Source organism: Opisthocomus hoazin, chromosome 4 (genome assembly GCF_030867145.1).
Source record: "Opisthocomus hoazin isolate bOpiHoa1 chromosome 4, bOpiHoa1.hap1, whole genome shotgun sequence".
In the NCBI taxonomy this organism is placed as follows: domain Eukaryota; kingdom Metazoa; phylum Chordata; class Aves; order Opisthocomiformes; family Opisthocomidae; genus Opisthocomus; species Opisthocomus hoazin.
Window position 1 is genome coordinate 93,614,106 of NC_134417.1, and position 14,743 is coordinate 93,628,848.

The following is a 14,743-nucleotide window of genomic DNA, read 5'->3' on the forward strand; positions in this document are numbered from 1 at the left end:
GCCCGGTCCCGGCACGCTTCCCGGCACGCTCCAGCCAGGCTGCTGGGCTGGGAGCAGAGCCCTCCGCGAGGCGCAGCGACCGCTCCTCGCTCTTATTTTCTTCGGAAAAAAAAAAAAAGCCGGAAAAAGGCTGCGAGCTGCTCCCGGGGCAGCCGGGAGGGGTCTCACCTTTAGCTGGAAGCGAGCAGCGAGGGAAGCTCCCCCCCTTTCCCGATTTATTTCACGCGTGTTAAAGCCTCATTACCGGCACGACGCCGATGTGCCGGGATGGATCCGGCGCGGCCGGGCACCTCGGCGGGGAACTCATCATCCCAAACCCGCGCTGGGGGATGCCTGGGAGCCCACCGGCGAGATTTACGGAAGCTCATCCCTAGCCGTAGGCGAGCGCGGAAGGATAAAGTGAATTTTTGTGGAATTTCTGGGCTGTTCCACCGAGGATGCGCCCCACAGAGCACAAGACCCGGCTGATTTAATTTGCTGCCGGCGTTAACGGCGTAAGGAACGGCACCGGCGGCCTCCCTTCGCCGCCAGCTCGACGCCCGTCCCCACAGGCTCTGCCTTGGAGCCCCGCGACCTCCTCGGAGCCTTAAAAAAGGGAAAAAGCAGGAATTCTCCGCCGGCGCTGGTTTTTGGGAGAGGTTCGGGCGCCGCGGGTTACCACGATTCCGATTTTAAGGATGGAGGGAGCAAAAGGGGCTCGTTCAAGGCTTACGAAGCCAGGGGAGATTCGCCTTCTCCTTCTGCTCTTTGAAGATGTCCTGCTGTTTATTTTAATTAAAAAAACCTCGTTTTTTAAGTATTTACCACCGAAAAATTGGGAGCCATCCCATCCCTTCCAAACCCCGGCCGCGCCTGGCTGAGGACAGAGGGACGAGCGGCGAAGCGCCGTACGCAAACCAACGCCGGGGCTCGAGTCAGCGCTTGATGGGGAAGTTCTGCGGCCGAGGGCCGGCCCGAGCGAGCGCTGGCGCGTCCCTGGGGTGGCCGCACAGCCCAGCTCGCCGGTCCCTGCCCGCGGCTCGGGCACCGACATCGAAAGGTTGGTGATGGGGAGCAGATGGATCGCTGCCGGCTCCCAGCGTGGCACTGTGGTGTCGAGTCCTTCTGCATCACCAAGCCCTTCTCCATCACCAAGCCCTTCTCCATCACTGAGTCCTTCTCCACCACCAAGCCCTTCACAGTCACCAAGTCCTCCTGCGTCACCAAGCCCTTCTCCATCACTGAGTCCTTCTCCATCACTGAGTCCTTCTCCACCACCAAGCCCTTCACAGTCACCAAGTCCTCCTGCGTCACCAAGCCCTTCTCCATCACCAAGCCCTTCTCCATCACTGAGTCCTTCTCCACCACCAAGCCCTTCACAGTCACCAAGTCCTCCTGCATCACCAAGCCCTTCTCCATCACCAAGCCCTTCTCCATCACTGAGTCCTTCTCCACCACCAAGCCCCTCACAGTCACCAAGTCCTTCTGCGTCACCAAGCCCTTCTGTACCACCAAGTCCTTCTGCATCACCGAACCCTTCTCCATCACTAAGCCCTTCGCCATCACCAAGCCCTTTTGCATTACCAAGTCCTTCTGCATCATCAAGCCCTTCTCCATCACCGAGCTCCTCTGCGTCACCAAGCCCTTCACCATCACTGAGTCCTTCTCCACCACCAAGCCCTTCTCCATCACCAAGTTCTTCTGCACCACCAAGCCCTTCTCCACCACCAAGCCCTTCTGCAACACCGAACCCTTCTGCATCACCAAGTCCTTCACCATCACCAAGCCCCTCTGCATCACTAAGTCGTCCTGCATCACCGAACCCTTCACCATCACCGAGCTCTGCACCATCACTGAGTCCTTCTCCACCACCAAGCCGTTTGGCATCACCAAGCCCTTCTGCATTGCCAAGCCCTTCTCCATCACTGAGCCCTTCTGCACCACCGAGTCCTTCTGCATCACCGAACCCTTCTCCATCACCAAGCCCTTCGCCATCACCAAGCCATTTGGCATCAGCAAGCCATTTGGCATCACCAAACCCTTCTCCATCACTGAGCTCTTCGCCATCACCAAGCCCTTCTCCATCACCAAGTCCTTCTGCATCAAGTCCTTCACCATCACCGAGTCCTTCTGCATCACCGAGTTCTTCACCATCACTGAGTCCTTCACCATCACCAAGCCCTTCTGCATCACCAAGCCCTTCTGCATCACCGAGTCCTTCTCCACCACCAAGCCCTTCCCCATCACCAAGCCCTTCTGCAACACCAAACCCTTCACCATCACCAAGTCCTTCACCATCACCAAGCCCTTCTGCATCACCAAGCCGTTCGACATCACCAAGCCGTTCAGCATCATCAAATCCTTCCCCATCACTGAGCCCTTCTCCATCACCAAGCCCTTCTCCATCACCAAGCCGATGCACGGCTGCCGTCGCTGCCCCAGAGCGGTCTGGCAGCCGAGGCAGAATCCTGCTCCCCGTGGCTAGAGCACAGGGGATGGTGAAAAAAATCAGTGTCAAAACTTCTGGGGGGCACGAGGAGGACAAATAGAAACTACATTTCTAAGCTACCACTCATGGAAAGGTGCCAATTTCTCCTTCTGCTAAAATTTATCTTTATTTTAACATGAAACCGTCCTTATCGAAGAGCTTTATCCTGCCTTGATGGGACCACAGCGCTTCTCCCATAGCTCCTCCAAAGCTCACTTGTAATCCAAAGTCATGCCGCCCACCAGAAAAACTCAAATGCAGGAGAAGACCCCCAATAAAAGAGCATTTTGGGGACATTCAGAATTCTCAGCCTCGCTGCGTTCTGCAAAAACCCTCCAGAGGAGAGGTGGGGATGGAGAAGCTGGCAAAGATGCTGTCAGGGGGAAACCAGCCTGGGATGGGGTGAGGGTGGCAGGGGAGCAAGAAGCCAAACGTGCTGGGAATTCCAGAGGAGCCTCCAGCAGCGTGGAACAAGGCTGCTGGGATCTGCTCCGCTGGTGCCGACCTTTCCGTGCTCTTCGGGAGGTACCGACGGGCAGAGACACGAACGCATCCCTGCAATAAATCCAGGCTTTTTCCACTTTAAAAGGGTGCAAAAACTTTGGCACCCAGCCCCGTGTCATCGCCAGCCTCCCCGAGCGCCTCGCCAAGCCACCCTCTGGTGTGACTGGAGACAGCCAGAATGGTTTCACCAAGGACAAGTCCTGCCTCACCAACCTGGTGGCTTTCTACGATGGCGTGACCAGACCAGTGGACAAGGGAAGAGCTACGGATGTGATCCATCTGGACCTCTGTAAAGCCCTCGACACAGTCCCTCACAACATCCTTCTCTCTGAACTGGAGAGAGACGGATGTGATGGGTGGACTCTTCGGTGGCTGAGGAATTGGTTGGAAGGTCACAGCCAGAGGGTAATGGTCAACAGCTCGATGTCCAGATGGACATCGGTGACAAGTGGTGTCCCTCAGGGGTCCGTACTGGGACCGGGGCTGTTGGACAGTTTCATCGATGACCTAGGCAGCGAGATCGAGCGCACCCTCAGCAAGTCTGCAGAGGACACTGAGTTGAGTGGGGCAGCTGACACACCAGAAGGACGGGATGGCATCCAGAGGGACCTGGACAGGCTGGAGAGGTGGGCCTGTGGGAACCTCATGAGGTTCAACAACGCCAACTGCAAGGTCCTGCACATGGGTGGGGGCAACCCCCGGTATCAGCACAGGCTGGGGGATGGAGGGATGGAGAGCAGCCCTGAGGAGAAGGACTTGGGGGTGCTGGGGGGTGAGAACCATAGAATCATAGAATGGTTTGGGTTGGAAGGGATCTTAAAGATCATCTGGTTCCACCCCCCCTGCCATGAGCAGGGACATCTTACACTAGACCAGGGTGCTCAGAGCTCCATCCAACCTGACCTTGAACACCGCCAGGGAGGGGGCAGCCACAGCTTCTCATGAGCCACCAACGTGTGCTGGCAGCCCCGAAAGCCAACCGTGCCCTGGGCTGCATCCCCAGCAGCGTGGGCACAGGGCGAGGGAGGGGATTCTGCCCCTCTGCCCCGCTCTGCTGAGACCCCCCCGGGAGTCCTGCGTCCAGCTCTGGAGCCCTCAGCACAGGACAGAGCTGGAGCTGTGGGAGCGGGGCCAGAGGAGGCCCCAGCAATGATGCGAGGGCTGGAACCCCTGTGCTGGGAGGAGAGGCTGGGAGAGCTGGGGCTGGGCAGCCTGGGGAGGAGAAGGCTGCGGGGAGACCTTAGAGCAGCTGCCAGGGCCTGGCAGGACCCCCCGTTGACACCAGCCGTGGTGACGCTGGCCATGCCGGGGCTTTGGGGGTGTCAAGAAGGGAGCAGACGATGCTCGGAAAGAAATAAAATACCCGAGTCGCCGCGGCCGACGCACGCGTTTCGCCGGGGGGAGCGGTGCCCCGCAGCCGAGGAACGCCGGGAACGGCAGCAGCAGCTGTCGGATGGCCGGAGCCGCGATGCCGGTGGGTTTAATCCCTCTTGGAAAAGGTGCGGGGCGGGGAGGAGGGAAAAAAAAAAAATCCGAGGAATGTGGTTGCAATTTCAGGGTGGAAGAGTTACGGAGGCGGCGGCGAGCGAGCTACGACCACGTGGGAATTCAACGTTGTTTCCACGACCGGGAAAAACCCAACCTTCAGGCGATGCCGGCCAAGAAGGAGAAGATTTCCAGCTCTGAAGTGAGTAAGAACCACCGCGCCGTGAGGTCAGCCAACGCCGCGCCGCCCGTGCGAATTCAGGAATGAGGGATCGGCGGCTGCAGAGAATTTCTGCACTGAAAATGGGTATCCAGGGCTTCGAGCCAGCAGCAAAAACCCCGGGCAGAAGCAGCCAGCTCCCATCTATACCAGCACAACTCTATTTTCTCGCTCAGAAGAGCCCAACCTTCTTCTCAGCACTTCATCACGGTGATGTTCCGCACTATCTCCAGGCTGGCCATGGAGATATGCTCCCAGGCACCATTCAGCTCTAGCAGGTACAGCTCCAGCAGCAAATCCCTCCACGGAGAGGTGGTTTACAGCTCTTCCCAGCTTAATAAAACCTCGCCTTAAAGCCTAAAATGAAGCTCTGTTTGATAAATAGGTTTTTGTGTCTCGCTTCGCACGCCACGATCCTTCAGCAGCCATCTGCAACCCAACCCAGAAGCAACGGGCAAGTGGAGATAAACTGGGATGGACCCACGGCAAGCACAAGGAAAATCATAGAAACGTAGAATCATAGGTTGGAAAAGACCTCTGAGGTCATTGAGTCCAACATCAACCCCAACACCCCCACGCCTTTGGGACTGGAACTGGTTTTGTGGCTGTTCAACGGGTGGGAGTGGAGGCCAGGAGCGTGGGGTGGGACCCGAACCTGAAGACTGACAAGGGCACCCCATACACAGCAAAGAGAAGCACAGAATCAGAGAGTCATGAAGGTTGGAGAAGACCTCTAAGGTCACAGAATCATAGAGTCATTCAGGCTGGAGAAGACCACTAAGGTCATCAAGTCCAACCGTCACCCCAACACTCCCACGCCTGCTAAACCACGTCCCCAAGTGCCACATCCAGATGGTGTTTGAACCCCTCCAGGGATGGGGACTCCCCCACTGCCCTGGGCAGCCTGGCCCAAGGCCTGACCACTCTCTCAGCACAGACATTTTGCCCAATCTCCAAGCTGAACCTCCCCTGACGCAGCTTGAGGCCATTGCCTCTCGTCCTGTCGCTGGTTCCTGGGGAGCAGAGACCAACCCCCCCTCACTGCACCCTCCTGGCAGGGAGCTGCAGAGAGCGAGAAGGTCTCCCCTCAGCCTCCTCTTCTCCAGAAGGAACAGCCCCAGCTCCCTCAGCCGCTCCTCAGCAGAACCACAGGGGGTGCTGGCAGCGGGACGCGCGACGCCGACCCAGGGACAAAAATCATTGAAAAGTTTTTTCTGGCTTCCCCTGCCGAAGTCACGGCTCCGTGGCCAAGCGGCGTACGCCAGGACTTAGCTCATCTTCTAATCAAGACCCGCCTGGACAAGGTCCTGTGCAGCCTGCTGTAGGTGACCCTGCTTCAGCAGGAGGGTTGGACTAGATGACCCACAGAGGTCCCTTCCAACCCCTACCATTCTGTGATTCTGTGACCTTTGCCAAGCCAGCGCCCGGAAGGACGGCGAGGTGAGAGCACCGCGAAAATCTCTGCTCGACTTTTTGGCACCAGGGCAAAACCGGGCAGCGACCGGGGGAAGCTGCTCTTCAGCGGCTACCGGGCAGCGCGGCGTATTTCACCCGGAGTGGCAAGAAAACAACACCTTAAGGTCATTAATCCTCTACCACTATTTTAAAGCACAAAACCCCAGTGGTCCTATGGTCAGTGTAGTCACTACGGCTTATCTTGGGTGACCCCAGTCCCTCCGTCATCCCCCCAGGTCGGTACTGACCCCACCAACACCCTCGGCGTTCGCTGCTCCCGCTCCGCAGGGCAGGATTAATCCCATGGTCCACCTCAGAGATGTCAACGCTGAGTTTCCCTCGCTGACCCAGCGCTTACCTTCATGGGGTTTTCGTCGTATGTTGGGGTCCCGAGGTCCATTTCAGCTTCGTGTTCGAGGCTGGCGTCATCCCCTGGGCTGTCCCAGGTAGGAGGGTCCCACTGGGTTTGCCTGGAGGAAGACAGACAGACCGACCACCGTCACCCTCTTAGAAGTAACCGGTACCTGCTCACTGATTGTCCCATGAGCTGCGACATCTGGTCTCCATCAGTCATCGAAACTCAACCTGGGTGCAACCCATGCCCCTATCTTGCTATTAATGATGAATTCTGAGCAGGCTTCTAAGTTGGAGAAGGCTAGAGAAGCCTTCCAAGCAAGTTCTTCTTCCAAGTTCTTCTTCCAAGCAAGAAGAACTTTAGAAAAGGGAATCTCCACGATTTTCTATCGTGACACTCAACGTGGGATCAAGGGAAGTTCGTCACAGGCATGAAATAAAGGTCGGTGAGACATCCCAGCGGAGACCTTGGGGCAGGTACTCCTTCCTGAGGAGCAAGGGTCAACCCTTGGCACCTCGAGCCAAGCGTTCAGCCACAGGTATCTCACCACGGAAAGGACGCAGACCAAAGGTCTTGAGAAAAGCCACAAGAACGAGCAGGAGCTTGAAAGGATGGATGGGTGGATGCCCCGAAGCTCCTCCATACAGTAGAAGAGGTTAAACACAGGGCCAGGGCTCTCCTTGGCAGACAGGAAGCACCATTTCAGCAGAAGCATCTCAGCTCGGAAGATGCCATCAGAGCCTGCTTGGGCTTGTCAGGCCAACGCTGAGGGAAGAGTCTCACCATGCTCAAACTGGGGAAGGATGGGGAGAACTGGTCTGGATTTCCTCAAGGTGGGGAAGAGGGGAACGGGCAGCCGTTGGCATCCAAGAGCAGATACAAAATGGTGCCCAGGAGGAAAACCACAGACCAGGGGAGGAACGCAGCCAGGAGAAACGTGGGCCAGCAGGACAGACTGCTGTCTTCGCAGGACCAGGGAGAGTACGGGACTCTCCATCAGGAGAGGACTCACAAGCAGGCTAAACAAGAGGGACATAAAGAGGACAGACCTCCAGCAGCCCACGTTAGGTCTGGAGGTGACCTAACACGGCATCTATTTTCCATCTCTAAACCCAGTGTGAAGCCAGGATGCGCACTCCTCAGCACGGGAAGAAAACCCCTGCAAGCCTGCATCAAAGGGAGCTGCTGGTCTGAGTTTCTTGAATTTTCTGACCTGTCTCAGAAACCCTGTCCCACTTTCAAGGCTTTTTACATCTCAGGAAACGCTGGGGGTTTCAACCAGCCCCCTCGAGCTTCAGAGTGCTACTGAATTCCCTAGATACTGCTGACTATCCCTGACCTCAGACTGCGACCGATTCGATTGCTACGTGAAAACAAACACTAAAACAAGAAAGCATTGAGAAATGACATTTCCTTTCCTCTGCTGGCCTCGTCCTGTCGCAAGATTTACAGTTAAAAGGATTGAAAGACATCTTCCAGCATGTGTTCCTCAAAAAAGTTCAAGATTCATTATATTCACTTGGTGGCTTCTCGTATAGTTGCAGAACATGCACGGAGGAGGCATTCCTCGCCAAGGGGGAAGGCTCAGTTGGGTCTCCTCATGCCACTGCAAGACTTCCAACCACGGCACACATCTTGGGGTGGACCTGCTGGAGAGCAGCTCTGCGGAGAGGGACTGGGAGTGCTGGGGGACGACAGGGTGACCAGGAGCCAGCAGCGTGCCCTGGCTGCCCAGAAGGCCAATGGTCTCCTGGGGTGCATTCAGAGCAGTGTGGGCAGCAGGGCGAGGGAGGCTCTCCTCCCCCTCTGCTCTGCCCCACTGAGGCCCCATCTGCAGTGCTGTGTCCAGTGCTGGGCTCCCCAGTTCAAGAAAGATGAGGAGCTACTGGAGAGAGCCCAGCGCAGGGCTACGAGGATGAGGAGGGGACTGGAGCATCTCTCCTAGGAGGAGAGGCTGAGGGAGCTGGGCTTGTTCAGCCTGGAGAAGAGAAGGCTGAGAGGGGACCTTGGAAATGCCTCTAAATATCTGCAGGGTGGGGGTCAGGAGGCCGGGGCCAGACTCTTTGCAGTGGTGCCCAGCGACAGGACAAGGGGCAACGGGCACAAACTGAAGCAGAGGAAGCTCCAGCTGAACCCGAGGAAGAACTTCTTCCCTCTGAGGGTGACGGAGCCCTGGAACAGGCTGCCCAGGGAGGTTGTGGAGTCTCCTTCTCTGGAGATATTCAAGACCCGCCTGGACGAGGTCCTGTACAGCCTGCTGTGGGTGACCCTGCTTCGGCAGGGGGTTGGGTGGGGGATCCCCAGAGGTCCCTTCCAACCCCCAGCATTCTGGGATTCTGTGATCACCAACCCCTGCTCGCCTGTTTTCTTTTGCTTCCTGGGGTTCGAAGGTCTCCTGCTCCGCTGCTGGTGCAACTCATGATGCATAAGGTAGCAGCAAGGAGCCCAAACGGGAGATTGAAAAGATTGATTGATGCAGAGAAACTTGTGCAAGAAACAATAACTGACATCAAGACAGTCAGGACACAGCAGAAAATGCTCAGGCTTAACCCTTTAGAGAGCTGGATCCCCATACAGACCTTCCACGGAGCTTGAAATTAAAAAAACTCGTTCGTCACACCGGGTTACAACTCAACACACGGCTGGAGTCATCATTTATGGGGGCAAAGGAATGTTTTGAGCCTCCCACCCACCCAGCTAATGAGCAGCACCCCGCCGGGCGCCTAACGAGACTCCGCGGGCTGAACATCCATTTCTCTTCCACCCAATTCCTTCGCTTGAGCCATCCAACTCCAACCCCGCAGCAGCCGTCACGCTCCCCTCGTTGCCACGCACACCCCGTTCTCAACGCTCACCTCGTTACCACGTGGTAGTAGTAGATCTTCCCCTCTGGATCTCGGGCTGTCTTCCAGTTGGGTGGGAGGACGATCGTTTTGGGTTTCGGAGGGGATGGCGGAGGCAAGTCCAGGAGGTTATTGGTCACCACAAGCTCTGGCTGAAAACAGCACAAAAGGGGTGAAGAGAAAGATGTGAGCGGCCATGAGGGTGGTCAGGGCAGCCCTGACAGCTCTTTCCCCCACAACAAAGACTTCATTGAAGGTAAAACTTCAGAACAGCATTAGTGTTGGCCCAAGAAGCGACAAGGACAATGTCCTTCCTTTGTTCACAGAATATCACAGAATAGTAGGGGTTGGAAGGGACCTCTGGGGGTCATCTAGTCCAACCCCCCTGCCGAAGCAGGGTCACCTACAGCAGGCTGCACAGGACCTTGTCCAGGCGGGTCTTGAATATCTCCAGAGAAGGAGACTCCACAACCTCCCTGGGCAGCCTGGGCCAGGGCTCCGTCACCCTCAGAGGGAAGAAGTTCTTCCTCATGTTCAGACGAAACTTCCTGTGCCTCAGTTTGTGCCCATTGCCCCTTGTCCTGTCACTGGGCACCATTGTTCTTCAGCAAATACCCCAAGCACCCACTCGACCACATCCCGAGCCTGTAATAGAGCCACTCATGCTTGTAAATCCCCTGCGGTGGATGCCAAAGCCACCACTTCTGACCAAGGGCCTTCAGCGACAAAAGCAGGGCGTGGAGCTCCCGCGTGCCCACCCGCACACAGACTTCTCAGACGTGCTGGTAGAAAGCCCAAACACGACACCATCTGGGCTCAAAAACCCCAAAAACACGTCTGACGCGCACATCCAGGCTGGAGAACAGCATCCCAGCACGCTGCCGCAGGAGAAGCTCCTCCAGCTGGTACCACCGATGCTTTCACGCCACGGAGAATCCAGCAAACCCAAAGCCGACGCAGACGGACGCTCCCCATCCCTTCTGACCCACCAAGCCTTACCTGCTGGATGGGCTGAGGCTGCCCGGCTGCGACGATGGTGGTTACGGCTGTCGGGGGCTGCACGATGACTCCCTGCGGATGGGCCGTGTAAATCTGCTGGCCCTGGATGTACTGGAGACCTGGCTGGGTGTAACTCTGAAACGGAGCACGGGGAATCGTAAGTCATAGAATCATAGAATCATTAAGGTTGGAAAAGACCTCCAAGATCATCAACCCAAACCTGAGGTACTGACATGACCATCCCATACACAGCAAAGAGAAGCAGAGAATCATGAAGGTTGGAGAAGATCTCCAAGATCATCAAGTCCAACCATCACCCCAACACCCCCATGCCTGCTAAACCACGTCCCCAAGGGCCATATCCACACGGTGTTTGAACCCCTCCAGGGATGGGGACTCCCCCACTGCCCTGGGCAGCCTGGGCCAATGCCTGACCACTCTTTCAGTCAAGAAATTTTTCCTAATATCCAAGCTGAACCTCCCCTGATGCAACTTGAGGCTACTAAAGACAGCTGGTTTTATCAAAAAACCCATTACTGGGGGACACGGTACAGCTTCCCTTACTGGGATTCAAATAGCGGAGGCAAGAAGATGACCATAGTCCTCGAGGACTAGTGGAAGGTGACACCCAAGCCAAACAGCAATAACCAATGACTGAGGTGGGGTTCAAGCAAACGATCTTCGCATACAGGTGGCCAATTTGCTGTCCCAGAGGTTGTACAATTGCCTACGTCTTGCTTTTAGAAGGAACTAGGCATCAGGGAGATGCTGAACGCCAGCACCCTTCTTAACGAAGACAAAGTAGGAGACAGCACTTCAGTGTGGTCATTCGGAGCTCAGGGCTGAGCCTGATGGAAAGGGACATCCAATTCAGAGAAAACAGATACAGAATGTTGATCTATTGGGTTTTTTTGCTTGGTTTAAGTCATACAAGACCTGGTAGCTCCAGACCCTGCTTCCAAAAGTCAATGGAAGGCGAGCTCACACCTCCACATTTCACTGCTTACTCGGTCAGTGACAGGGGAAGCTCTTCCCCAGAAACACCCGTTCACCAGAAACAACATCCAAAAAAACCGAACAGATTCAAAAAAAATCTCCGCAAGCTGTGAACTCACAAAATCACAGAATGGTAGGGGTTGGAAGGGACCTCTGGGGGTCATCTAGTCCAACCCTCCTGCCGAAGCAGGGTCACCTACAGCAGGCTGCATAGGACCTTGTCCAAGTGGGTCTTGAATATCTCCAGAGAAGGAGACTCCCCAGCCCCTCTGGGCAGCCTGGGCCAGGGCTCCATCACCCTCAGAGGGAAGAAGTTCTTCCTCGGGTTCAGCTGGAGCTTCCTCTGCTTCAGTTTGTGCCCGTTGCCCCTTGTCCTGTCGCTGGGCACCACTGCAAAGAGTCTGGCCCCGTCCTCCTGACCCCCACCCTGCAGATATTTAGAGGCATTTCGAAGGTCTCCTCTCAGCCTTCTCTTCTCCAGGCTGAACAAGCCCAGCTCCCTCAGACTTTCCTCCTAGGACAGATGCTCCAGTGCCCCCACCATCCTCGTAGCCCTAACTCCTAACTCCTGCTTACCCCCAACAACCACGACGTGGGGCATTTGTCCAGGGAAAATCCCCTGCCTAAACGTGCTTTTCTCACACTCTTGAGGGGGAAGCTATGCGAGAAGTGCTACTGCAGCCTAATATCAGAGCAAAGTAGGATGCTCTAATATTACAAGCACTAGCAAAGAGTGAGCAAATAAAGCGGTGTGGCCGGCTGCGGGCTGGTAGCCTTCGTTTCACGAGCGTTTCACGCCATTCCTTGTCTGAAACGGAAATTACCTGCACGATCGGCGGAGTCGTCTGCGAGTAGGGGGACGTCACACCGTAAACGGTCTGACAGGTCTGTCCCTGGTAGTATATGGCCGGTTGGGACTGCGCTGGCGAGTACTGCTGTTGTACAGCTACAGTCTGCTGGCTGGAATCCCAGACCCCGTAGCTCTGGCTCTGTACCGGTCCCGGCGCGGCCACGGGCAGGACGGCCACGTTGGGTTCTTGATGGACCACGGTGTCGCTTTGTGCTACATACTGCGGAGTTGTCACCTCCATCGTTGTTGCTACATGTTGGACTACTGGTACCGGCTGAGGAGTAGTTAGGGTTGGTTCCACCGTGTGCCCGACCAAAGTCTGCGGGTGCTCGTACGCCGCCGGCGAGCACATCGAATCCATGGAGGGCGTGGGCAGCAGCACCTTGCCAGCGTTGGGGTTGCTGGGGTCTACGTAGGCTTGCATGGGGTAGCCAGGCGGGTAGCCCATGAAGCTGTGGTGGGGCGTGCCGTAGCCCATGGAGTCGTAGGGCAGGGGGGACGTCATCCCCAGGTTTTGCAGTTGCTGTTGTTGTTTTTGGGCTTCCCGCTGGGCGACCTCCTGCTCGAACAGCTTCCTGCGCTCCTCTGTGGACAGCTTGTTGCGATCCTTCAGCCGGACTTTCTTCTTCGAAGACGCTGGTGTGTCATACCTGGGAGAGAAAGAAAAGGCTTTGTGAGACCCCAGAAACCCGCAGGTCCAGGGCATCAGCAGGAAAAGGACCAAAGGACCACCACCAACGGCACGCAGACCTGGGGGGGGGCAAACGCCCAGCAGCGGCATCGATTCCTAAAAAAATCCATTTGTTTTCAGCTGCTTGACCAACCATGGCAACCCACAGAGAGGACAAACACCCAATGGTCCTGCTCATCCGCGAGCAAGGAGCCAGGGAAGAGGATGAGCTAAGTCTCACTGGATTTACCAACTTTATTTCGGTGCTGAAGCTAACGGAGATGCAAAGATGCAGCAGAAATAGTCTGGAGGACCTGCTAGGTCCTAGATACCTGGAGAACAGAGACAACAGCTCCAGAGCCACCAGGGAACTGGAGGAGGGAGCAGAATAAGCGAGGTGCCCCCCAAACAGGCTGGGTACCCGTGCCGGAGACCCTCCGCCACCGTTTCCCAGAGCAGGACCAACGATGCAGGGTTTTGGAAGAGACTCTCCAAATGGAAGGGGCAGCTCACACCATGGCATCTTGGCCCCTGAAGACCAGGGGAGCTCAGCGATGGGGAATCACAGAATCACAGAATCACAGAATAGTAGGGGTTGGAAGGGACCTCTGTGGGTCACCCAGTCCAACCCCCTGTCAAAGCAGGGTCACCCAGAGCAGGCTGCACAGGACCTTGTCCAGGCGGGTCTTGAATATCTCCAGAGAAGGAGACTCCCCAGCCCCTCTGGGCAGCCTGGGCCAGGGCTCCGTCACCCTCAGAGGGAAGAAGTTCTTCCTCGGGTTCAGCTGGAGCTTCCTCTGCTTCAGTTTGTGCCCGTTGCCCCTTGTCCTGTCGCTGGGCACCACTGCAAAGAGCTTGGCCCCATCCTCCTGACACCCACCCTGCAGATATTTGCAAGTATATATTAGGTCCCCTAAAAAGCACCCTGTTTTTCGTGCCGAAGGAACCCCCCGCGTCAGCGGAGCTGCGGACACGGCGCGTTGGCAGCGATGATGAAGAACGAGGGAATCACAAACAGCGCGTTTCCGTTTGGAGCGACGTCTATTTACTAGACCACAGATTCAGCTTAAAAAATACTAAAGTGGGGATGGATTTTTTTTTAATTCTTTTTTTTAGAAAAAACAAAAACAAATCATCCCGAGACACAGAGCAGCCGGAGGGATTTTTCCAAGGAGTTAAAGGATTTAAAAAAACCCCACAAACCTAGGGACTTTGATCAGACTGGAAAATTTCAGATCAAAGGTGGATATTCTGAGAAGTTACGAGTGTGGTAAAACAGGGATTACAGGCAGAAATGCTACGCAGCCCTAACAGAATGGCTTCTACGAAGCACCCAGTGTGTTCTCTCCATACTCACTTTACGGTCCTGCGTTCCATTTACACATCAAAAGCACGCGGCTGCCAGCAGATACGCTTAAGATGTTTCCTCCCACTCCCAGAGTAGCAGAGGATCTGCTAATGCGAACCTTCTTGACGTGAAGAGCTCGTTTTCAATAATTAAAGTCTTTCCCGGCAATCGCCTGGGGAGTTTACACGAGAGGCAGCCGGCGCGAAGGGACGGGCAGAAGAAAACGGAGGGTTTAGCGTCGAGCAAGGCAGCGACGCTCTTGTATTTCCTCTGCTCCCCTCTCCGCCTGCTTTGTGATTTTGTCTTGTTAAATCCTTCAACAAATACAAAATGAAAAGAGTGAGAGCATCCTCAGAGAGGGATGCCGGCACCCCGGTGCTCGTCCCGGCCGCTCGTCAGCGAGGATGCGGCCGCGGGAAGGAAGAGAGGGAGGAGGCAACTCCTCGCCCGCGGAATTCCCTGTTCTGTTTAAAGTACCGCAAAACACACGCTCTTTATTCCATCCTTCTTCGTATCTCAACTCAGCTCCACCGCTACCCCCCAGACCCCAG

The 14,743-nt window shown here is 55.9% G+C and overlaps 1 protein-coding gene across 1 annotated transcript in view; it reads right to left on the reverse strand.

The window, feature by feature from the left end:
- The window catches only part of SETD2 (SET domain containing 2, histone lysine methyltransferase), an 81,323-nt gene that overhangs the window by 7,956 nt on the left and 58,624 nt on the right, over positions 1-14,743 (reverse strand). Inside the window, exons 15-18 of the mRNA XM_075419961.1 lie at positions 12,149-12,824; positions 10,329-10,463; positions 9,342-9,481; positions 6,490-6,601 (exon numbers count right to left, since the gene is read on the reverse strand). Coding sequence (XP_075276076.1) covers positions 6,490-6,601; positions 9,342-9,481; positions 10,329-10,463; positions 12,149-12,824 — 1,063 coding nt within the window. The remainder of the gene's footprint in view (positions 1-6,489; positions 6,602-9,341; positions 9,482-10,328; positions 10,464-12,148; positions 12,825-14,743) is intronic.